Source organism: Vicugna pacos, chromosome 30 (assembly GCF_048564905.1).
Source record: "Vicugna pacos chromosome 30, VicPac4, whole genome shotgun sequence".
NCBI lineage: Eukaryota > Metazoa > Chordata > Mammalia > Artiodactyla > Camelidae > Vicugna > Vicugna pacos.
This window is the reverse complement of record NC_133016.1, coordinates 30,769,700-30,794,699: the sequence shown is the minus strand read 5'-3', so window position 1 is coordinate 30,794,699 and position 25,000 is coordinate 30,769,700. Positions and strand designations below refer to the sequence as shown.

Below are 25,000 nucleotides of genomic sequence, written 5' to 3'. Positions count from 1 at the left end.
CTGTAAAAGTACAGTCCCTTTTCCTCCGAAGACATTCCACAAATACTCCTTTAACCTGGGTGTGGTTTTAAGAAGACAGAATCTTTAGAACATGTCCTTGCAGGTTGCTAGTGCAAAATCCCAAAATCAATAGTCTAGCTCAACATCTAAAATCTTTCTAATTTACCTTGGAATTGTATGGATAATTGAAGCAGTTTGCTAAGAACTCAGACCAGGTTTGGAATACAGGCTGGTGTAGCTCAGCAGGTCCTCCCAAGCTGATGCTCTGCCAGAGGGCGGGGCCGAGGGGAGAGGGCGGGTCCTGCCCTCCCTGAGGTGACAATTTCATGGCAAAGACTTTCACCTGGTGAAGAACTTGGAGTTTCTTCTAAGAAGAGTGGGTCTGAAAAGAGTCCAAAAAGCGCGGGAGTGGCACTGTCCCATTTGTCTCAAGTAGGGGAGAGCGGCTGTGGGGCCACTTAGGAGACTCGTGAGTCCAGGTGGGCAGTGTTGGTGGCTTCCACTTGAGCTGTGGGACGGTCAGTGTTTAAAAGCGAACATATTGAAGGCATGTTTAGATGGTAAAAAGGAAAGGATGAAGGCTGGCTGTGAATGCAGGATGGAGTAAGGCCCAGGTTTCTGGGTGGATTAATGAGGTAAATGATGGTCCTTCTGTGCTCTGAGGAGGGAAAGCTGCAGAGGGAGTTCTGCGGAAAACTGATGAGTTCAGCTGTGGGTAAAGTGAAAGGTTGTTAGATGTGTGGTCTGGGAGCTCAGGTGAGAGCCAGTAGTGAGTAGGGGGAGGTGAGAGGGACTTTCAAATAATTTTGTATTGTGAACATACAAATAAGTATGAGTAATGACACATTTAACACCTCTATATTCTGGATTTAAAGCCCAGTAACATTTTGCTATACTGACTGCAGAGGTTCTTAATATTTTTTAATGGAAATAAGTAGAAACAAAATAGTGGAGTTAGTGAGCATCTTAGAGTAGATGTGTGTCCTTGTATGTATTTTTATACCTCATCTGTTTATAACCATAATCTACAAAAAGTTATCTTGCTTAGCATAAGAGTTAAACACAGGGACGTGACACACATTGTTGGGGTTTGAAGCTGATCTTCTCGGGCAAATTATGGACCCTCTCTTTGCCTTAGTTGCATCGTCTGTGACTGCCCCAGGGCCCCTCATCACAGCTGATTTCCTAGAGTAGATGTTGGGAGGGAGGCTGCTGAAGGGAGTAAGAGGTGGCAACTGCTAGGGATATTGAAGAGAGACAAAAACAGATTAAAGCCGATAAACTGAGTACAAATACCCTCTAAATAGAAGGAATCCCGCAGTGTTTTGAGCCGCTTATCATAAGGGAAAGAAAATCACGTGGATCCAAAGCTCTTGAGCATATGAATATTGTGGGTGTGAGGGTGTCATTATAAAAGTGTTGAGAAAAGGCCTCTTTGTTTTCCTTGACATTACCAGTAAGGATGGGGAGCAGAAGCGAAACCCTCTGCTTCACAGTTGAAGGTGCTGTTTTGTGTGAAACTGACCAAAGTTTGGAAACCAGTCATCAGCGATGCTGGCAAATGAAGAGGCTTCTGGATTGGGTGGGGCACTTGCTGTGACTTCCAGGTGACCTGCTGGCTGGGGACTGTGTGGCGGGCAGTAGTTTTGCAGGGTAGCCCGGGCATAATCCCTGGCTCTGATGCTGCTGGTCTGATTAACAGACCTGGGCGCACACTGTCCTAATGGGGCAGCTCGGGATGTGGCCCTGCCGTGCTGAGAGCGAGAAGAGGGCTCCCCTGAGGAGGTGTCCCTGCGGAGAGTGGAAATGTACTCCTGCAGGGGTGGAAGAGCCTCTGAGCAGCGGGCCGGATGCACAGGCAAGACCAGCATGAGCACTGATGTTTCCGGGAGCCGGAAGTCATACAGTGGCCCAAACGGCCTTGTTCCTGAGAGACTGGAGGGAATAGATGCTGAAAAGGCAGGCTAGGGTCAGACCCTGTGGTGGGTTATGAGTGACAGGAGAGGATTGTTCAGGCAGGCATGAGACAACCCTGTGGGCGTCCCTGCTGGGGCGTCACGCCGAAGGGAAGAGCAGAGTTATAGACTTTGCCACTTATTAGCTGTGTGACTTTAAGCAATATCACCCCACCTCTCTCTATATATATCTTCATCTGTAAAGTGACACAGTGACAAGGTCGTGTCATCAGAAGTATTAGCTTAGCTCTGATCCTCTTTGTCGACTCCTGTCAGTGCTTCCCTGCAAGGTTCTGCAATGGCTGCTTTTACTCTGAGACAGGAGGGCGTAGAGGGACACTGTAATACCCGAGGGCAGGAAGGGGTTGCTTTAAAAGCAGACATGTAACAGCCTGCAGCTGCAGACCTGCAGGCAGTTTGGTTGACGGTCCTTGAGAGGACTTTGGAGGCCTTAGCGTCGTCTTAAGTCTTGTTTCCCCTTGGGGACCGGATTTGCCTTTGGGGATTGATGTTGAAGATTTGAGCTTCTGCAAAGCTGTTTTCAGAGATGGGTATATACGTAAAATATCATATAAAATAAAATGATTTATTTAACGAGTGCGAATTTGTAGCTGTTAGGAACAGCTCTGTTGGCCTGGTCTCCACGGGGGACACCAAGGGTCAGCAGAGCGTGCAGGAGGGCAGGCAGCCTGCAGTGCTTCTGCGGGGTGTTCTCCCCAGCAGGGCGCTCTGCTGAGTTGAGTCTTCTACGAGTTTTGTTGCCAGAGGAGCAGACAGCAAATTAATGAGTTCTAGAGGGATTGTATAATGACAGGAAGAAATAGGAACCCGGAGATTTTCCGGACTAAAACACGCTTTGGTTCCTGATTCAGTGTGTTCCATTACAGAATTGATGAGTTGTGTCTATTCTGGAACGTCATTGAAATAAACGTTCAGCCTATATGTTAAGGGCTTTGTTTTATTTGGCTGGAGGACTCGAGCCGGGATGACAGCCTCTCAGATCACTCTGAGGGACTGCTCCCAAGAGGTAGGGGAGGAGCTAGGATATATAGAAGCTTACAACAAAGACCAGGTAATTGGAACAATAAAACATTGCTTGTTATCTAAAGAAAACCAGATATCTCAAGTTCAAGTATTTACTGCTTTTCTATGTATGGTGAGAAGCAAACATTTGGGTCATTGAATTCATTCCTTTGGCAACCCCCTGGCTATCTAGGGCCAGTATCCTGTCCTTTCTTACTCTGAGTCTGCTCAGAGGGCACCACTGTGAGTGGCTGAGAGGCCGGGCTGTAGGCATGTACTCGCTGGGGGTTGGCAGCAGCCGCTGATGACTCGGATTCAGCATTCTTTGTTTACTGTCATGGTTGCAGTATTTTCATGCACATTGTAGTATTTTCATTCACAGTGCTCCCACTTGGTCCTAAATTCGACCAATATTTTGAGAGAAATTTCATGACCAATTTTGTCCCACGGTGCTAGGATGGCTCATTCCTAGTTCAGGTGAAGAATCTTCTGAGTTGCCATTCAAGGTGTTAGTTTTTTTTGTCAGGCCCTGTTGATACTAAAAGTTCTCTGGATCACCTGTCTTACTAGTCTATTATGATACAGAAAGTGTTTACCCATCTTTGCTCATTCCCATACCTAGAATCACACTATTATATTTATTTTATTCAGGGTTATAAATTTTATCTGTTTCTTCAAGATGTTTAGCCATCATCAATCTTGTGGGCCTAGTTACACATTAGGAATTGTAACAGACAACAATTTTATAAAATAGACAGGATATAAGTAATACAGCTAGTAACGTTAATAAAGTCACGAGTAAGAATTTAATAGTCGAGAAGTTGTATTTTTGGGTTAAAATTTTGCTTGTGTTTCTGAGTTTGATCCTATGAGAAAGTTCATATTTATGGTCAGGGTCAGAGCAGGTATTAATTGGCCAGTTGAAATCTCCCACCTTGTAAGATCAACAGTGGCCTAAACAGAACTATAAATTCTTTTTAGAATAACGTTTCTGAGGGCTATCTAGTTAGAGCCTTGGAGTAGGGAAACCCACCAAGGTAACACAGAAGTACTAGACATAGGTAATTTATCATAAACTTAACAAGTGGAGTAGTTCATAATCAAAGGTTGGAGAAATTATCAAAGTAATTGGTATACAGTCCTGGTCCGGTGTCTTGGGTCAGCTGTCTAGCTCAGATGTCATCTTCTTCTCATCCTGGTCTGGTAGCTTTTTCTCCATTTGGGCATTGTTTTCAGGGGAGCAGCACTCGATAGGCCAGTGCAGTGCAGGGGATGTTTCAGATAGGAAATGAATCGGAGACTCCGTTTCCTTCAGCTTTGGTGTGTATGGTCTGGTAAAGAGTACCTGAAAAAGGGTCCTTCCATTCAGGTTGGAGACAGTTCTTTAAGTCATGCCTGTTGCAGTATGTATAACCCCTGGCTGCAGGTCATGGGGCATTGGAACTTTACCCAAGGATAGATTTCTGAGCTTCAGAAACAAACCTAGAGTATCTTTTTCATAATTCAATTAAACCGTACAGTAATGTGACATAACGGCAAGGAATGATCTGGGAAGTGTCTTAGTAAATATGGACCTCAATTAACAAAACTAGAATTTAATATCCACTAAAATATAATTTATTTTCTCTCTTAAGTTACCCTCAGTTTTCTCAAATATAGCCTAATCAAGATTAATTTTTTACAACTTAAGTCTGATTATTTGATCATATAGGCTTTTTTAAATTGGCTGTGTTGGAAGTTTTAATACGGAGTCTCAGGGTAGAATGTTAAGGTTTGCTAAGGCCAAGAAAGCCACGTCAAGGCTTTTCATGGGTTTCTGCCTTACAGATTTAGGTAAATTCTTTTCTCTTTAAAATCCTTAAAATATCTTTATACTCCTATATCTGTTAGGAGATGATCTCCCTAATTTGTTTGATAGAGCCACTGGGGACCTAAGTGTTTTTAGTCTCTTGAGGGATCAGATAGAGAGAAAAGATAAGTGTTCCAAGTGTGATTACATAGGTATAATTTATCAAATTGCTGTGAACCATAACTAGCTTAAGGAGAAGAGATTCTTTACGTCTGGGAAACAGGTTAAAAGCCAGTAGTATTTCAAACAATATCAAAAATTATAACCATATTCAGCAGGTTAATCAGTCCCATGTAACTAATTCTTTTAATGAGAGTTTTCATTAGAACTTTAAAATTTCTTACCCAGTTTAGTTCAGTGCTGTAGTTTGAAATTTATTAGAAATCAGTAAATCTCCTTGAAGAGAAAGCATTTTGCAAAACCATCAGAAGAAAACAATTAACTGTCTATAAATGACAAAAGATTTAAAAGCATGGTTAAACACCGTTACACTATAATCAATAAAGAAACCTGTTCACTATACCCATAATTATCACTGGTAACATTTCAGATATGCCAGAATTTTAGGGAGTCCTTGTAATTTCTACAATACCTATATTAATAATATTTCTCATTCAATATAACCTTAGAAGTTTTATGATTCATTTGACAATTCCATGTTATTTAAAATGCCAAATGAAACTTTATAGTTAGAAATCTCTCTTTGGGATGTTTCAGGGGCCTTCTGTAGCATCCCAAACTTAACTGGAGATTAAAAGAATTTTAATTAATTAAATTAATTTTTATTTAATTAATTAGAATTTTATATTTGGGGAGCTTTGTGAAAGATTTCAGAACACTTGATCAGATAAACATATAGATCACTGTAAAGTAGTACTAATTCATTAACAAGAAAATATGTCAAATGTAAAGGCAGAACAGATCAGCTAAGTGGTATAAGAAGTTTTACAATCTGTTACTGAAGGTGGATTAATATTTTAAGAAAATTTTTTCCTCTTAACAGAGAGAAAACCAAATCTAATCTTGTTCCAGCTAACTTCTAAGATTCATTTACGTTGCCCAATTTGTTTCTAAACTTAGCCAATTCTGACCATGTACAAAACTCTTCCCTCAGGGTTCCTTTTCCACAAGCCTTCCACAGCTTTCTATACTTATATTAGTGTGTCCCTTATTTTGTCTCCCATTCAGAGGTAACCAGCTTCAGGAGAAAGTCACTATTTTTCATTAACAAAGTATTATTCCATTCTTACATCTTCCTTTATGCATTTATATTACTTTCCTAGGATACTGAGATCATTCCCTTACTAATAGAGACTATTTCAGTGTGGCACCAACCATTTATTAATATTTCTATATACCTTTAGTTTCACTGTAAGAGGAAGTCAAATGTTAAGTAATTCGTATTTCAATGTTATTTTATCTGAAAATGGCATAGCTATTTAATAAAATCTTGTCATTTAACTTTATTTAGCACACCACTTGAATTTAAAGATACCAAACACTTAGAGATTATCTTAAACATACATTTTAAAAATATATTTTAAATATTTACCCAAAGCTCTCATCTCATTTGCATTTAATTTAATTAAAATTTTACCACAGCACATTACTTTTATTTTTTTTTTTGACAAATCTGCAACAGATATAACAGGATCTTATTTGACTTTCATTAAACCTAGGTACAGTAAAGGTATTATACATAATATTGATGACTTTAAAGATGTCTATATTAATTAGAACATACTTAAACTAAACAATATCAAATATTATCTTAATATTGAATATTTTCCATTTCACATGACGCTGAAAGTCAATTTGTTCAGTTGTTATTTTAAAAATACTTAATGTTTAAGCTCTTATATTTTTACGTCAATTAAGCAGAGCTCTATGACTTTGAATTTTTTTTCTTTAGCAGTAGAAATATCTCACTTCTATAATGTGTACACAGGCTTATAATCAGAAAAAAGCTAGAGATCTCATAGCTTCACTTTAAAACTTACTTATAAGATAGGTATAATAATAGTTGGAGTAAGCTGAATTTGCTTGCTCAAATCACTAAGGCTTACTATTTATGAAACAGACAGTTAAAATTTCTTCACAAAGGCTGAAGGACCCTTCAGAGTTCTGAGTTCTAATATGCCAAAAATTTCTTGGCCTTAAGGATTATTTCGTTGAGCTAATTAGACTCAGTCCTAGGTCACTGTTTGTTGTATTTATATTTCTGATGTGCAAGACAAAGACACTGTCTTCCAGGTCCCCAGAGAACTGCTCTCTCACCCATGCCGTATTTTATCTCCTTAAATGGCATTTTTGTATCAGTGAGAAGAGCTGTAAACAAAGAATTCCATGTTTTAAAACATTAAGGCTTACTTAAATATGTCTTCCAAAACTTGCATAAGGCATTTAGTAAGATCTCTTTTCCTTGTGTTATAAGTTAAACCCAGGGTAAACCTGTATTTTTTTATTAGCCACTCAAATTAGTTTTTAGTTTTACATTATATTGGACGGCTTATGTAACTATATTGGTTTATTTTAATTTGTTCAATTAATATTTTCAGAGGGACAGATATGTGCCTAGCCTTATAATACCAAGAAGGGGAAGTGTTTTTCCTCTTAAACATATGTATCCCACAACATAAGCAAAAGTTTTGTATAAAGACCATTTAAATATACCAATTTCACAAACTTTTATCTCAATTTTATTAAATCTTATACCTTTAATTTTTATATTTATTAAGTTTAATCAATAATTCTTATTTCAAGAAGGAGTGCCAGAAAACTTTTTTTGTGTGTGTGTGCATTGTATATAATTTTATAGAAGTCTCTAGGATGCCCAAGTTTCAGCCAAAGAGCTTAGGCACTTCTCAGTTTTTAATTTCATTAATTGGTCTGTTATCCCAATTATTGATCAAGTATTTCAGTCTATATATACATATATTTCAAACTGTGGTAAGTAAAATGGGCTTGTTTGAACTTTAGTCTTGGGGGGGAGTAGGTGAACTCTTTGGCCCTTTTTTTTTTAACTTTACGTTGTGTAGTATCAAAACCCTGTATGTAAATCCAAAAATGTCCATTTTATGTATTTGATTCAAAATAACCATATAAAAATATTTATCCTTTTGGGATAAGCCACTTAATTTTTTTTCGACATTTTTACAATCATTTTTCCAGTTATTCAACCTAATTAACATTAATAATTCTAAGTTTTTATTAGCATATCTAGAAACATTTATTAGAAAGGAAAAACACAAATGTAGCTTTTCAAACCAGTTTTATTTTTTTAACTAAGTTCTTAGGTTAACCATTAGATATATTTTTCTACATTTAAACTTGATTTTAATAGAAACCATAAAACAACTGTTTATAATGAGATCTCTTTAAACTTTCACCAATTAAAAAGTTTTCCAAATTAAAAAATCCATCATATGGCCGTCAATTTATATACAAATATAATATATATATAGTGATTTTAAACCAATACGATGAAGAGGCCCTTCCACATGAGAGTCGGGGTGTTGCCTAAATAAAATTCAAAGGTTTACTCTCCAAAAGCTAAAAGCCTTTGTGGTCCAGGCTGATGCAACAAAGTTTAAGATGGCAAAATATCTGAAAATTGGTACTATCAAAGAATTGCTTAGAATCCCAATTTATTTGCGTGGCCACCATATGTACACAATACTTGAAACTTTTGTATGGTGGAGTCCAAGGTTTCCTTTAAAAAATAAACTAAACATACATATACATACATACACACACTTAAAACACCCAGAGAAAGATAAAACATTTACATTTCAAGGACACAGGAAGAGAAATCCAAGTTACCCCTAAAGGGGATTTTGTTTTTATAAGTTCAGAATGCCAAAATTGTTTTTATCAGGCCTGGTTAGTTATTTTCAGAGTGAGTTTTTTTTTTCTTATTCCCAATTAATGTTGTAAATTTTGTATGTACATAAACCTGGCTGGGGTAATAGTTGGAGACTGGCAATCTGTCATTTCTTTTTCTTTTCTTTTCTGTTCTTTATTTTTTTTTTGAAAGTTCTATTCCCCATTGTAAGGTCGGGTTCTCAGAATAAATTTGCTAGTAAGATTTCCCACAGGGACAACTCTGTGTCATGAAGTCTTTGTGTCTACCACTCCTGGAAGATTCTCTGTCACCCGAGAAAGCTGTTACCAGCCAGGAGGATGGTCCGAATTTTGGAGTTGAAAGTTTCCTCATAAGAGTTTTACTTTTATCCTGAAAAATTCAATGGAGGTAACCAAATTGAGGAAAATATTAGACCAGACTCTTACCTAACCACTCAGTCCTGAACCCAGTGTCTTTCAACTTGGACTCACTCAGGATGTCTCCACTGGGTGAGTATTTTCCTCATGTGTTTCCACCAGCCCCACTTTGGACATATCCTCAAGGTGGATATTTCCTGTTATCTTTCAACCAGGCCCCACCCAATATGTCTCCACTGGGTGGGTAATTCACCTCAGGTTCTTTCAACTGGAGGGCCACGTACCTGGATACACCGCCAGATAAACTTAGGATCATCAACCAATATGTGAGATCCGAGAACCAAGAGAAACTCACCCAAATTCATCTGGACTCCCCGAGGAGGTGGATGGGCACAAAGGGCCACTGCTGGTACCAAGGCTCCGGTTACTTGGAGAGTTCAGGTGGAGAGAAATCTGCTGTGGTGCTTCATGGTGTCCAAAACTGTTGACTGAAATACATGTGCAGCCTAAAAGTTAAGAGTTATGTTTCATTTGGCGGGAGGACTCGAGCCGGGATGACAGCCTGTCAGAACTCTCTGAGGGACTGCTCCCAAGAGGTTGAGGCAGAGCTAGGATATATAGGAGCTTTACAACAAAGACCAGGTTGTTGGAACAATAAAAGATTGCTTGTTATCTAAAGAAAGCCAGGTATCTCAAGTTCAAGAATTTAGTACTTTTGTATGTGTGAGAGGAAGCAAATATTTGGACTCACTGAATTCATTTTTTAGACAAGCACCTAGCTATCTCGGGCCAGTAGCCTGTCCTTTCTTATTCTGAGTCTGCTCAGACGACACCATTGTGAGTTGCTGTAGCAGCTGGGCTGCAGGCCTGTCCTAGCTGGGGGGTGGTGGCAGCCTTTAATGACTTGGTTTCAGTATTCTTTGTTTACTGTCATGGTTGCAGTATTCTCATTCACATTGTAGTATTTTCGTTCACAGACTGATTATGGATAATCTGCAACCTTGGAAAGCAACCGAGATGGAATTACTGCAGGTACCTTCTGCTTTAATAAGCCGTGTGCAAACATAAACAGGGAGGAAGCATACACTTGGATTTGGAGGTGTAGGAAAGGGATCCTGCACATTGCAGGAGAACGCAATGCAGAATTCCTTAAGTCCACCTTTCTTTACTGTAGTGGTTTCTGAGAACAGTTTATGGTAATTAACCAACATTGACAAACTGCACAAATTGCATTTAAGTGCTGGCCGGCTGAAACTTGTGTATTGGAGAGGTGGAATTCAAAGGCAAGTGGTCAGGTGGATTGGAGAGAGATGGAGCCAAGGCCTGGGCCCAGATTCCGGTTTAAATTGCCATTTCTTCACCATAGGGCCTTGGAATAGAATTCAAAATCTCTTAACCTGTTGGTGAATCTGTGAAATGGGCATAACATTCGTTTCACCCTGGGATTGTTGTAAGATCTAAAGAGTATTATAGCACACATGAAGCACTTAACCCACTGGCACTTAGCAGTGTTCACCGTGTGGGGCCGCCCCGCTTAGCATGTGTCAGAGCCGTAAAGGCAGCATTTGTCTGTTGAGGATGCACTTGCAGCCCCTTGGCTAGGTTATGAATTTGGTGATTTCCTATAATCCTTGTAATTCTATGTGCCATGGACAGTTATTTTCATGGACAGATGAGGAATCTCATGGTAAAAAGACTGTATAATTTGCCCAAAATCAGACCATAATTTTGGGTGCAGAGGCCTCGGTTCAGCATGGCCCCCTGGGCCTTCTGCCCTCTCTGTTCAGCACCAGAGCCAGATATGGAGTCGGCTGTTTCCCTGCCCAGAATATCCGGCAGGCCGCAAGACACATCTGGCCCTGTTCTGCTTGAGCAAAAACTCCGAAGGAGAGACAGTTACAAAAGGGATAAACATAAAAACAGACGACAGCAAATTGTGATCAGCTCTGAGAAGGAAAGGAACACGTCTCGCCGTGCAGAGCTGGGAGCTTTCCTGTCGAGGCTGCTCTGGGGGTGTTCATCTCAGCTAAACAATTTCTGCTGCTGCACCAAGGCAGGAAGGCAGGGCGCGTGTGGCCAGGTAGACAGGGCCTCGTTGATCGTACTCATTCCCCATTAAGCGGCAGCTTTCACGGGCACTTACCTAGTAAACAGATGTTGGCCATAATCATCACGCACTTTGCTTGGTAGTTTTCTTGGCCCCAGCATTGAGATGAGGTCATTGAAGCTGGGGAGTTTGCTGCATGCCCGTGATTACCTTGCAAATACCCCCACTGGTCTTTCAATCTAGACTGGTGTGGCTGTCATGTCCCAGCCCTGTGAATGGCATCGTGTAGCTTCTCCCAAGTGGCCCAAATGACTGACATTGATATGCTTAATTCGTTGGAAATAGTATGTGACAATAATAGAAAAAGGTAGTAAGAAATTGTTTGGAAAACTGGAAAAAACCTTTTCTTCCCCAGCTGGGGGAGCGTAACCCGTATCACTCACCCTACTCACTGCCTGTCACCTCCTCCCCGCCGACTCCGTGTTCATAAGCCACACTGAGCCTTGGGAGAACATTTTGCCTCATGACACTTTTGACTAGGACCTGCAACTTCTTTGTCCCTAGTTAACTCTCTCTTCAAAGCCATTCAACTTTTTGCAGGCTCCTCCACTCAGATGTAAGAATAGCCTCTTTAAACTTCTTGATGCAGCTCCTTAATGAAGATCTTGTGATGGAAACCTAGCCAAAACTGGGATGTATGCATATAGTGACTGCAACCTCAGCACTTTGTTAGTTCAGAATCAGAGGGGTGAGTGACTCAGGAAATGCTTTTTTAAGGTAACAAGGGGAAAGTGAAAGGACGCAGGCTGTGTGAGAAAGAAACATCTCAATCACAGCCAGTAAGGCACCTGTGTTCAGGATGGGGTGTGGCGAGTGCAGAGTTCTCACAAAAAATAGTGGTGTGATGGGAGCGAGGACAGTTGGGTACTTTATTGGGGAGGAAAAAAAGTGGGCTGAACATTTCCTTGTTGAACAAGAGGATTGTGACATGATGTGCTTGTATTTTGGAGAGAAGGGTTTTGTGGGGACAAGCCTAGGAGTACGCTGTATGTCTGGGGAGTCAGCACAACAGAGAAACACAGAGAACCGGGCAGACCCCAAGACCCATGCTGGGGGAGAGACTGCCCACCAATTGGAGCCCTGGAGGCTGCTTCTGTCCCTTAGCTGTGGCCTCAGACCTCCCTTCACAGCCCAGTCCTGTTGATACAAGAATAAAAAACGTTGGGCATGAGAAGGGCTGTGTCCCAGGCTTTCATTGAGCCCCTGGGATGTGCCCCACCAGATTTTGTTCCTTAACTTCATGCAGTAAAGAATTCAAGAGCAAGCCAGTGTTGAGTAAAGGTAGATTTATTCAGAGAGATACATTGAAATGCAAGAGAAACGTCACGAGGTGTGGGGGTTTGATGCTCATATTAGAAGTAGGTACACACTCCACAGATTGAGGGCCTTCCCCAAAGAGGGAGAGAGAGTGGTGACCGCGAGGTGGCACTGTGTTGCTTGTTTTCTTGGGCTTGGTGGTTTCATATGCTAATAAGTAGAAGGACCAGCCTTAGGGTAAGGCGCTGGGATTCCCAGGGAGTTGGCCATTTCCCACCCTTTGACCTTTTGTGGCTAGCATTGGGACTGCCATGTTGCCTGGGGCATGTTATTGACCAAGTTACTAATACAATGGATGTTTACTGAAGCTCAAGATCTGCTAGAAGTTAAATCTCTTCATCCTGAGCCTCAAGGCCTATTGGGGGTTGAATCCTTTAACATTTTGATGTTAATTGCTGTGGCCTTCCTTGAATGGCTGTGCTCTTCCCCCTTCCATCCTGTCTCACTGTGATGACACAGAGACAGCAAAGGTCTGGCCCTACCTGTGCTCTTGCATTTAACTGCGGGAGGTGTGAGGTGGGCTTATGATGACCCTGAATGGTGAGAAAAATGTTTCAGATTTTCCTACGTGAGACATGGGGACCTGACAGCAACCTCCGCAGATTTATCTCACGGGCATTATCGCTTGTGTTGTTATAGAAACAACAGGCAAGCCAAGAAACAAGTATAACTCACAGGGTTGTAGTACTGAGATTTATTATGCTGACACGCTCAGAGGGGCTTCTTTTCCAAAGCTCTGAGCACCTCCAAGACGTGCACATGAGGTTTTATAGGGTTAATTACAAGTATGGGGCTATTAGCCAATAAGGCTCAAACAACAAAAAGCAAGGAATCAGTACACTGAAGCTTATCAATTTGGAACAGATCCCGTTACTGACAATTGTTGTCCTTGGATTTACGTGTTAGCTTATTAGCCCATTAAACTGACACTAAACTTCAGGTTTACCAAGTAGCTCAGCAAAACTTAGATCAGTAAACCGACATTATCACACTTAGATTTGTGACTTAGCTTGTTAGCCCAGCTGGGGTTTTCCTTCACAGTGTCACTTATCTTTTTTATTTTTCTTTTTATCTGTTTTTAAGTATTTAACCCAAATTTAATATCAGGGTTTTCTGTGAAAGAAATTTCTCTTTTTCTTTTCTTTGGGGTTCTTTTGGTGTGAAGGTAATTAGATGTATTTATCTGTTAGTGGAGGCCCTGGGGCTTGAACCCAGGACCCCGTGCACGCTAAGCACATGCTCTACCACCCGCCCCTTCATCATATTCTTTTTGCTTTAGCTGCCAAGAATCTTACAGCTGAATTTGTAGTCGGCCTTTAACACTTGCCCTGACTTCATGGAATCCATTTTTATGAGTTTATCTCCCCCTGGTTTCATTTAAGTATTGAATCTCCATTTTCTCTTCACTCTCCGTTTTGCCTTTTTGTTGTTATGGTTGTTAAGCTGTGTTTAAAAAAATTGTTTAAATTCTCTTTTAGCAAGAGGCTGAATGTAAATATGCAAACAAACAGCACAATTAAATGCTTTTATATATTCTAAGCTGTTTAGTATTTACTTAAAAACCGATTTGAATATTAAAGTGATAACATTTTAAAAATATTTTTTAATTTTTTATAGAGATATAGCTGATTTAAAATATGATATTAGTTTCAGGTGTACAATAGATGCTCCATTTATAGTTACTGTAAAACATTGTCTGTATTCCCTGTGTTGTAAGATACATCCCTCTAGCGTGTTTACATTACATGTTGCAGTTTGTATAAGAAAGTTGGGTAACGCAGAGTCTGGAACGTGGCTGTGTATGACTCAGGTTCACGCTCACCCTGCCTGTCAGAGCTCAGGCCTTCACTCCTTTCTGCAGGGGAGCGAGTGGAGGCAGCTCTCATCAGCGCTGGCACCACCCTCTGAGTGGCAGTGACAGCAGTGACTGTGTGTGGACGTGCAAATTGTTTTTCCAAGAGCTTTATATGCGTTTCTGCATTTAATAATCAAAGCCCTCCTGTGAGGAAGCGTTTTAAGTTTTTAATGCATAATACATTTTATTTTGATATTGATAGATTTCAAACCTCTGGAAAATTTACAGGAGTAGTACAATAAACGCTTAGATACAGTTCACCTTAAAGGGCACTATTTGGCTTTCTGTGTCTGGCTTATTTTAGCATAAAATTTCAAGGTTCATCCATATTGTAGCCTGAATCAGTACTTTATTCTTTTTGTTTGATAATATCCTTTTCCATTTTTTTTGGTTTTAGTCTATTTAAAAATATTTTCATTGAAGTCTAGTCAGTTTATAATTTTGTGTCAGTTTCTTGTCTACAGCACAAGACTTCAGTTAAAAAGGAACATACCGGCATTCATTTTCATACTGTTTTTAAACATAAGTTACTATAAGATATTAAATATATTCTCCTGTGCTATACAGTATAAAGTTGCTGTTTATTCTTTACATACTCAGTAACTGCAAATCTTGAACTCCCAATTTATTCCTTCCCACACCCTCCCCCCTCTGGTAACCACAGTTTGGTTCCTGTGACTCTGTCTGTTTCTGTTCTGTAGAGAAATTTATCTTTTTGTTTCTTTCTTTTTTTTTTTTTTTTGATTCCACATGTCAGCAATCTCATGTGGTATTTTCCTTTCTCTTTCTGGCTTACTTCACTTAGAATGACATTCTCCAGGTCCATTGATGTTGCTGCCAATGTCATTATTTTATTATTATTTTATGGCTGAATAGTAGTCTATTGGACAAATATGCTACAACCTCTTTATCCAGCCATCTGTCAGTGGACATTTCGGTTGTTTCCATGTCTTGCTATTGTAAATAGTGCTGCTGTGAACATTGGGGTGTAGGTGTCTTTTTAATTAGGGTTCCTTCTGGATATATGCCCAGGAGTGGGATTGCTGGGTCATCTGGGAGGTCAAGGTTTTGTCTTTGATGAACCTCTATAATTTTTCCACAATGGCTCCACCAAACTGCATTCCCACCACAGTGTAGGAGGGTTCCCAATTCTCCGCAGCCTCTCCAGTATTTATTGTCTATGAACTTCTGAATGATGGCTATTCTGACTGGTGAGAGGTGATATTTGATTGCAGTTTTGATTTGCATTTCTCTGATAATGATATTGAACATTTTTTCATGTGCCTACTGGCCATTTGTGCGTCTTCATTGGAGAAATGTTTCTTTAGGACTTCTGCCAATTTTTGAATTGAATTGTTTGTTTTTCTTTCTTATTAAGTGTAAAAGCTGTTTACATATTCTGGGAATTAAGCCCCTAGCAGTTTCATTTATTGCAAATATTTTCTCCCATTCCATAGGTTGGTTGTCTTTTTGTTTTGCTTACTGTTTCCATAGCTGTGCAAATGTTTGTAAGTTTAATTAGAGCCCTCTTGTATATTTTTGGTTGTTTTTCTATTGCTTGAGTAGACTGCTCTAGGAAAACATTGCTGAGATGTATGTCACATGTTTTGCCTATGGTTGCTTCTAAGAGGTTTATAGTGTCTTGTCTACATGTTTAATTCTTTAACACATTTTGAATTCATTTTTGTGTATGCTGTGAGGGAGTAGTCTAACTTCATTGATTTACATGCAGCTGTGCAGTTTTCCCTGCACCATTTGCTGAAGAGGCTGTCTTTACTCCATTGTATGTTCTCACCTCCTTTGTCAAAGTTTCAATGACCAAAAGTTTGTGGGCCTATTCTTGGTAAATGTGTTTATCCGTTCATTGATGGATGGATATTGTTAGTAACTTTTGGCTACTCTGAATGATACTGCTATGAATATTGATGTGAAATTTTTATGAGAATATGTTTTCATTCTGTTGGCTGTACAGTTGGCCCTCCATATCTGTAGTTTCCACTACATGGATCCAGATGGCTGATTGTAAAGGGACTCGAACATCCTTGGATTATGGTATCCAGGGTGTGGGGTTCCTGAAACCAACCACCCAAGTGTATTGAGGGATGACTCTACATATAGGAGTGGAATTGCTGAGCCATATAACTCTAAGCTTTTGAGGAAATACCAGACTTCTCCAAAGAAGTTGCACAATTGTCCCTTTCCCCTGGCCGCATATGAGGTTTCTCTGCCTCCTGAATGACATTTGTTATTGTCCATGATTTGGTAATAACCATCCTAGTGGGTGTAAAATGAGATCTCATTTTGATTTTGATTTGTCTAGTGATGTTGAGCATCTTTTCATATGCTTATTGGCCATTTGTATATGTATCTAAATTTGTGGTAAATTTAAAAATTGGGTCTGTTTTATTGTATTGTTCAGTTGTAAGAATTCGTTATATATCCTGGATGCTACTCTCTTATTAGATAAATGTTTTGCAAAATTGTTCTTCTATTCTGCACATTGTCTTTCACTTTATTTTTTTTAAACATTAAAACAATTTCTTTACAGGGGAGGTAGTTAGATGTACTGATTTATTTTATTTTTCTTGCTAAGCACGCACTCTCTGACTTGAGATACCCATTTCCCCTGTCATTTGACTTTCTTGATGATGTCTTTTGTAAGAAAAGGGTTTTAATTTTGATGAAGTCCAGTTTATCTGCTTTTTTCTTCTATCACTTGTGCTCTTGGTATTGTATCCAGGAAACCAAAGCCTATCCTAGGACCACAAGGATTTATACTGTGTCTTCTTTTAGAAAGTTTATAGGTTTAATTTTTACATTTCTGTCTGTGATCTACTTTGTTTTAATTTTTATTTGTTATATAAAATATGGGTGTTCAGATTCCAGATTGATTCTTTTGCCTGCAGATACCCAGCTGTCCCTGCACAATTTGTTGAATAGACTATTCTTTCAATGGGGTGTTTTTGGCCCCCTAGTGGAAAACTGTCTGTAAATGTAAGTTTTTCCCCGTGGGTTTTTATTGTGTCTCATAGATTTATTTATCCAAACTTATGCCAGCATCATACTGACTTATTACTATAGCATTTTAGTACCTTTTAAAGTGAGTCCTCCAACTTTACTCTTCTTTTGCAAGGTTGTTTTGCCTATCCTGGGCCCCTTGCACGTCCATATTAATTTTGGGAACAGTTTTTCAATTTTTGCAAAGAAGTCAGCTGGAATTTTGATAGGGATTCCACTGTATATGTAGATCATTTTGAGGAGTCTTAATATTTTTAATAATACTGTCTATCATTCCATGGAAATGGGATGTCTTCCATATATGTAGATCTTTTAAAATTTATTTTGGTGATACTTCAAAAAGTTCAATGTACAAATCTTGTAAACTTTTGTTAAATGTATCCCTCATTTTATTTTTAATGCTGCTGTAATTGGAAATGCTGAGTTTCTTATGGGTGGGACTATATATCAATCTTCTTATTTCTAGAATTCCTTAACAGCAATTACCCTAGTTATATATTTGCTACTTAAATCTATCCACAACTATTCCCCGCCCCGTGTTATAAGAAACCAAGACCCAAGTTAAGCTACCTGAACACCTATGTGGAAATGTGAAATGAGACCCTTGGGTGGGGCTTTGTGCAGATGATACTGGAGCTTATTCAGGATGGCTTCATCGTAATTTCTTTTAAACAACCCTTCCGGTGTATTTAGTTAGATACATTAAGAACATGCCCTTTTGATGTGCGGAGTAGCTAAGACTATGATTTTCAAATAATTTCTAGTGAGAGTGTTGTTCTTGAAACCTAATTTGCATCAATCTTTGAAGATTTATGTTTCAGGTGCTTTGACTAAAGAACCCCCACCTGTCTTTAATCAATAACGACAACTAAATGCTCAAGCAACATGTAAGAGCTTGAGCAAACTGCCCCCACCCCGTAGTGCTGGGTGGCTGCAGCTGCAACTGGAGTCAGCACTTACCTATCCCAGTACGCTTGTGCTGATCTGCTCAAAGTGGTTCGTCCAACAGTTTGTCAGTAGTCTGTTGGACAAAGTCATTAAAAATTGATTGAAGGTTGCTGGAATGCAATATATTCTTATTAATATTAATTAAGCACATATTGAGTGCTTATTGTATGATGGAATTGTCCCTCAGCCTCACATGAATATTATTTCTCATAAAACCTCACATATTTCCTTGTTAATCTCACTTTACAGATAAGGAGACTGACAATTAGGTCTTCTCTCTTTCGGGGGAGCTCATTATCAATGATGGGAAGTTATAAGGAAAAAGATATTTATTCATCATGAGAAAACATTTTTCTGAGGGTCAGCAAAGAAGAAGATGAACACTGAAGAAGGTGATCATTGTTCAAGTGAGACAAGCCCTGGGTTGTGCGGAGTCTGCATCCCTGTCCTAGAGAAGGCACTTGTAGAGCTGCGTACTGGGTGAGGCGGCGTGGCCGCGCAGGGAACGCGGATGCTGGGCCGTTGGGCTGTGCTCAGGCCTGGTGGGGCTTTCTCCTAAGGGCAGCGGACCATCATTGACAGATTTTATGTTGGAGAGTGGGGTGCTCTCGTAGTTCACTTTTGTCTTGTAGAATGCTTGGAAACATTTAGAAGGCTTGGCAGGAGGTGATGTGATGAGTCAGAGTAGGGTGGCTGCGAGGTGTAGCAGTGTTCAATTTTCAAGTGTTTTTCAGGCCCAGGCTTGTGGCTCAGTAGCCGTGTCAGTTTGAATGACGCACTCAAGGAAGTGAAACAATTTATCTAATCAATTGAAGCAGCGATGTACCCAATTCCCAGGACTGTTGTGGAGATCCAGTGAGATAACGTTTGCAGTGTGCAGCATGGTCCCAGCACAGAGTCAGTGCTGAGTGAGTGCCAGTGAGTATCTGGTAGGTCAGGTGTGGGTGGTGGGACTCGGTGTCTGAGGATATCTGGGCCCTGAAGGAGGGGTCCATTCACATCTGTGAGTGATGGGTCTGAGTTGGGAGAGGCACGGAGAACTTAGCCCCCGACCAGAGGCCCTGGGCAGGACGGCTATTGGAGGAGCACCGTGAAGTCAGCTCTTTGCAGGTGGAGTTGGAGGTGCCCTTGTGACATCTAAGTGCAGTGTCACGAGCTGAAAGTGGAGGTCTGCGCCCAGGCTGTGCATTTTCGAATAATGTCAACTCCTGAGGACACCGAAGTATTGATCACTGAACGGAAGTCATACTTTACAGGACAAATGAATAGTAGTATCACCTCTGTCATCAAAGCTCACGTCTATTTATTCATCACTCACTTTGCTAATTGGGTACTTACAGAGCTCACTTCACCGTCCTCCCGTGGGCTCAGGCTCCACAGAAAAGAGCTGGTGTGTCTTCCTCTTTTCCAGAAGAAGACACATTTAGCTTGTAGACTTCTGTACCTCGCCAGACTTAGGATATTAGTTTGTTGGTTTAATTGTATTTTCTGTTGGCCATGTCCTGACAGGAGAGAAATTTTACCTCATGGTCATTTTTCAAATAGCTGTTTCTGAGAATTGCTGATCTGATACATAGTGTATGTATTATATTAACCTTGTAGAGTAGTTATCATTTTTCTGTCTTTGCCCTTTAATTTTGATTGCCCCTTCAGTGTTCTATCCTTTTTGGGGCCTTATTTTTTTTTAATTAAAAAATGTCTGTTAACAGTTAAGAAAACAAAAACAAAGAAAAAATGCACATGGGAGCTAAATTTAGAAAATGTCTAGTGTGTTTTCTTTCTCGGCAATGGAGGGTTCTAGAAACTCGTGAAAACTTTCATTACACAAGTTCCTTAAAATGCTGATTAAGAAATAAAACCTTCCTTCCTCATCTTTCAAGCTGCACAACTAATTGTCAAGAAAGTGAGGGAAAATTCTCAGAAGCCAAGACAAATGAGAAAGCAGGGTTTCTGGGAGATATGCGAGCCTTAGAATCCCTGGGGTGCTGGTTTGATACTGAACTGATTTTCAGTTGCCTTGACAGGAGGGCAGGATGTGAGCCCCAGGCCTCTGACACTAGGAGTTGGATGGGGGATCATATTATGGGCCAAGCCCATCCTGAGGATCTTGGTTTACTAAAGGGGGAAATAGGAAAAAAAAAAAATTCCTCAAGGCAAGAAATTAAGGAAAGTCAATTTTGTTGGAAGAGGGGAAAAATAACAAATCCAAAGTAAGGATATAATTTAAAGTTGTTCTGGCATTAGAGTGACCACAAACACCTGGCAGAAAAGCACAGATACTCCTTGATTGATAAGTTGTGTTTTGAATGAATCAGTGAACAGCCATTCTGAAAAAGGCCTCCAGAGTCTTGTGGATCAAGATACTGGACAGCAAACACCTCCCTTCCAAGGTCTCATTCAAATAACCAGAAAGGTTTTAAAGGAAAGAAGCCATAATCATAGATCTACTTATTAACAGTTCTATATGCTACGAATTCAGAGGTGACTATGTAGTTGTCTCCTCTATTATGGACCTTACTTTCTCTTTGGGGAGACAAAATGACATAGTTGGTAATCTTGGTGGAGGGAGGTGTTAGTCTGTTGCAATTAGCCAGGAGAGGAGATTAAGAAAACAGTGAAGGGTGGGTGAAATTTTTAGCTGAGGACAGTCTTGTTCACCTGGCTTTTAATTGCAGGCTCAATGAACTGTCACTGGAGGGAATAGATCTTACGGAGGATGGACATAGCTCAGGCCTCATTGGAATGGACAAATGAACCTGGAGAAAGACAGTCAAATCTGTGCAGACATTAAAGTTCACTTGAACGTGCTGCATCCCTGAGCCAAAGATAGGACAAATATGCAGCAATTCTTGAGGACAGAAGAGTGGTTTTTAAGGTTCTCCAAGAATGAATCCCATGGAACCGAGATGGCCAGTTGTCAAACTGAGACTTTGTTCTTTGGACGGTGTACCCAGCAAGGGTATTGGCCTTTTATATGTTTCCATTTGTCTTTAATACATGTCTGTTGATGAGGACGTGGGCACAAATGTTTGACACCTTGTCGAGGCGATTTTGGATACCTGCCTAGAAGCACGGGCACAGTTGCGGCTACTTCATACATCTTGCAACCCATCCCTTTCCCCGGCTCCGTGATCACGGCAGAGTGGTTCCTTGTTGACCTGTCCGTTTCCTCTGTGACATCATAACCCATGAAAAGACCGGAGCATATTAACTTGGCTTTGTTAAAGTCAAAGAAACAGATCAAATGTGGAGTCAGATTTGTTCTTTCCTATTTCAGTAGTACCATGGAGATGGCAGTTTGGGCAGCTTTTTGTAGTGTCCTTGAGGCTTTCTCTCTCAGCTTCTTTGCGCCTCAATTGAAAACCCTTCATTGCTGTCTGGCCTGCTGGTAATGCACACTGCCTGTTTTGCCCTGAAGATGTGTTCTGTTTATAAACTCATCTCTACTCCTTGGAAAACAACACAAGAAAAACTCAGTTGGTTTTCCACCAGTCATGGGCAGGGGTGAGGTATACCATGTTATTATTTCATAAAATAATAGTAATAATAGTAATAGTAATAGTACTAGAAATAATAATAGTATAATAATAATAATAATAATTATTATTATTATTTTATTATTATAATAAAATAAAATTATTATTTTATTATTATAATAAAAGATGTCTTAAAACAGGACTGAGCACATTGGAGAGAGTCAATAAATGTTTCTGGCTTAAATCAAAAGTGATGACTTAGTGATTCCATGGCTGCTGTATTTGCTAAGCTAGTTACTCCTTTGCTCCATTACACATTATTTTAACTGAAAAAGAAATGCAAGCAAAAGGTTAAAAAAAAAAACTCAAACAGAGCACAAAAATACACAAGTGAAAGAAGTTTTCCCTCATCCTCTGTTCTTTCAGCCCTGTCTGGAGATGCCACTGTTTACTATCTTTTGGGTGCTTTTCCAGATATGCTTTGCACATTCCCACCTATGTATGTAAATTCCTTTAAAATTTTAGTTATTTTTAACTTAAAGAGATTTAAATCCTCAAGTGGCTTCTGCCCGGGTAATAGAACAGAACAAATCTGACTCCATATTAGATCTGTTCCTTTGAATTTAACCCTATGCTCTGTCTCCTAGGCTTCATCTTGCTTGTAAAAAATTGTTGCCTAGAGCCTGAAATACACAGGAGAGCTTATTCTGAAGCTCTGACCTTTAAGGATATTTAACATTTTTTCATTCATTAAAAGATAGCAAATTGCAGAATAGAAAATAACGTTTGTTTTGTTGGAGATTTACAGGGATCTGACCCACGCAGATAGCTGTAAGAACAAAGGATTCTAACAAGAAGGAATTCCTACACTAAGAAGTTTGCAACAACCAAGCGCGTAGGAAAGGAGCCTGAATTGTGACTTGGGGAGATGGTTTTCCAGAACATTAGTTTGCCAACTAGGTCTACAGAAACTTGCTATTCCAAGCCCCAACATCTGGTTTCCAAACTTATTGGCCTGTCCTGCACTGAGGAGAATGAATTTGGACTTGGTAACACTCCTATCTACCTAGAAAGCAGGGCACTGGAGCTGAGTGTTATGGAAACAGGCCAGCCAAGAAACAAGCACCAATCGGAGTGCTGGAGTACTCAGAATTATTATGCCGGCGGGCTCAGAGGGGCTTCTGCTCCGAATTTCTGAGCACCTCCAAGACGTGCACATGAGGTTTTAAAGACTTCAATACAAGTAAGGGGATATTAGCCAATAAGACTCAAAGAACAAAATGCAAGGAATCAGTACACTGGAGCTTATCAATTTGTAATAGTTCACATTACTGACACTTGTTGAGCTTGGAATTACGAGTTAGGTTGTTAGCCCCATAAACTGACACTAAACTTCAGATTTACGAGTTAGCCCAGCAGAACTTAGATCAGTAAACCGACACTTATCACACTTAGATTTGTGACTTAGCTTGTTAGCCCAGCTGGACTTTTCCTTCACATGAGGACAGCTCTTCCACACCCAGGGAACTACTGTGAGCCCTTGATGTTTCCACTAGGTTGGGGTATGGTTTACCCAGGAGGGATGGGGACTATGCACCAACACTCAGGCAGTCTGCTCTGTCTGGGGCTCTGATCTTGTACCACACCTCTCCCCGCCAGCCCAACACCTGGGACAGTGGAGCTAAGGCAGTGATCCTTCCTGCCTGTTTCCCAGCGTGTAAAAGGGGAATATGTACTCTTCCCAAGGTAGTTCTGAGCGACAACACCTGCGGGTGCTTGGTTCTCAGAGCAACAGAAAACCCAGCTCCGCATGGGGGCAACGGGTGTGATCCCCGTAGTGTTTCTGCAGAAGCATCTGATGGAGGGCTGGATCAGGGAGGTAAAACATGAGCTGCGGGACTTGAACGGTTACAGAAGGGTACAGAGGTAGGTCTGCCATCTCAGGGTGCCCTAGAGGTAAAGCTTTTTCTCTCCAACTCCGCTACGACACTCCCCTATCCAGACCCATCCCTTCTCTGCTCTTCCTGTCCATCTGTATCCCTCCACTTTTCCCCTCTTCTCCACCCGCTCCCATCTTCTCCCTCCCTCGCTGTCCCACCTTCTCTCGCAGAATCCAGAGAGGATCCATGTCCCTCCTGCGCATGCGCTGTCGGTGCCTGGTGGTCCCCTGGTTCGAAGCTCCATGTCCGAGCCGTGGATTGGCCCCAAATGCTTCTCAACTCTGTCGCCCGTTAGGCCTTTGGTTCCTGCCTGGGGCCGGGGCTTCTGGCTGTGGAAGTGCAAGGTGGGGGGCTCCAGGGAAAGGGTTCAGGCGGCTTCGGGAGGGTGATCCGCCTTTCACAGCTCCCAAGGGCGCCAGTCAGCCCGTGTTCAGCTGAATTTCTCTGGCCAGACCCTTCTGACAGCACCACCTGCCCCGGCGCCCCGGCCACAGCTGTCCAGGTCCAGGTGTGCGCCTGCCACCTCTCACGCAGCCGGGATCCCCTCAGTCCACGGCTGGCGTCCCCTTCCCCTCTCCCGCCCGCGAGTCCTCTCCTCCCGGGCTTCCTCTCCTCGGCCGCCTGCCCGTCCCCACCAATGGGCGGGCTGTTTCCCGGGTGGGCGTGGTCTGCGGACCTGGACGGGAGCGGGCGGCTTATGCTGGTGCTGGGGCTGGCCTCCGAGCGGGGCTGCAGCCCGCACCCCCCCTTTCCCTCCCCCCTAGGGCTGCCCTCCTTTCCCTTTCACCCTCCCTCAGGACCAGCTCAGTGGCGTGTGTGCTGCTCCCCGGACTGAGAGCCTCTGGCTGTAGCGCCCAGCTTCACCTGGTGGAGTCGGGAAAAGGGAGCATCAGTGCTGAGCAAGCTTCTGTCTCCTCCCTCAGTGTTTCTGCCGCAGGTAAGTATCTTGAACACTTTCAGGTGTTATGATGGCGGTGCTTGTTGATGTCACGTGTTTTTATAGTGAGAGGGATTAACAGTGGTGAAAGCAGGGCTTGGTTCTGTTAAAAATGAGCTGAAGGCATGAAGCTGTGATATCCTCCTTCCTTCCCTCTCCAAGGGTGAAACGTGTGACAGTCAATTTTAAAAAGATAGTTACAGTCCCTAGCTAGCCCAGCCCAGCTAGTGTGTGTTAACAGGAACAGCATCACCAGAGGCCTTGGAGACCCAGGGATATTGCAGTCCTAAAGAACTCCTGTCACAGTTTTGTTTGTATTGGTTTTTTTTTTTCTTAAATTGTGGGACAGACTAG

General features: G+C 41.2%; 2 protein-coding genes and 1 long non-coding RNA gene across 3 annotated transcripts in view; 2 read left to right on the top strand and 1 right to left on the bottom strand.

Moving 5' to 3' along the window:
• The window catches only part of LOC140690343 (uncharacterized), a 69,093-nt gene extending 47,849 nt beyond the window's left edge, over positions 1-21,244 (top strand). The window contains exon 8 of the mRNA XM_072952051.1: positions 20,969-21,244. Coding sequence (XP_072808152.1) covers positions 20,969-20,977 — 9 coding nt within the window. The 3' untranslated portion in view covers positions 20,978-21,244. The remainder of the gene's footprint in view (positions 1-20,968) is intronic.
• The window catches only part of LOC140690373 (uncharacterized), a 153,609-nt gene extending 130,467 nt beyond the window's left edge, over positions 1-23,142 (bottom strand). Inside the window, exon 1 of the long non-coding RNA XR_012065640.1 lies at positions 22,972-23,142. This is a non-coding gene — a long non-coding RNA (uncharacterized lncRNA). The remainder of the gene's footprint in view (positions 1-22,971) is intronic.
• A 380-nt stretch (positions 23,143-23,522) lies between these two features.
• Positions 23,523-25,000, top strand: part of LOC140690348 (trafficking protein particle complex subunit 9-like) — a 115,362-nt gene continuing 113,884 nt past the window's right edge. The window contains exons 1-2 of the mRNA XM_072952062.1: positions 23,523-23,695; positions 24,507-24,646. The gene's annotated coding sequence lies outside the window, so the exon portion shown is untranslated. The remainder of the gene's footprint in view (positions 23,696-24,506; positions 24,647-25,000) is intronic.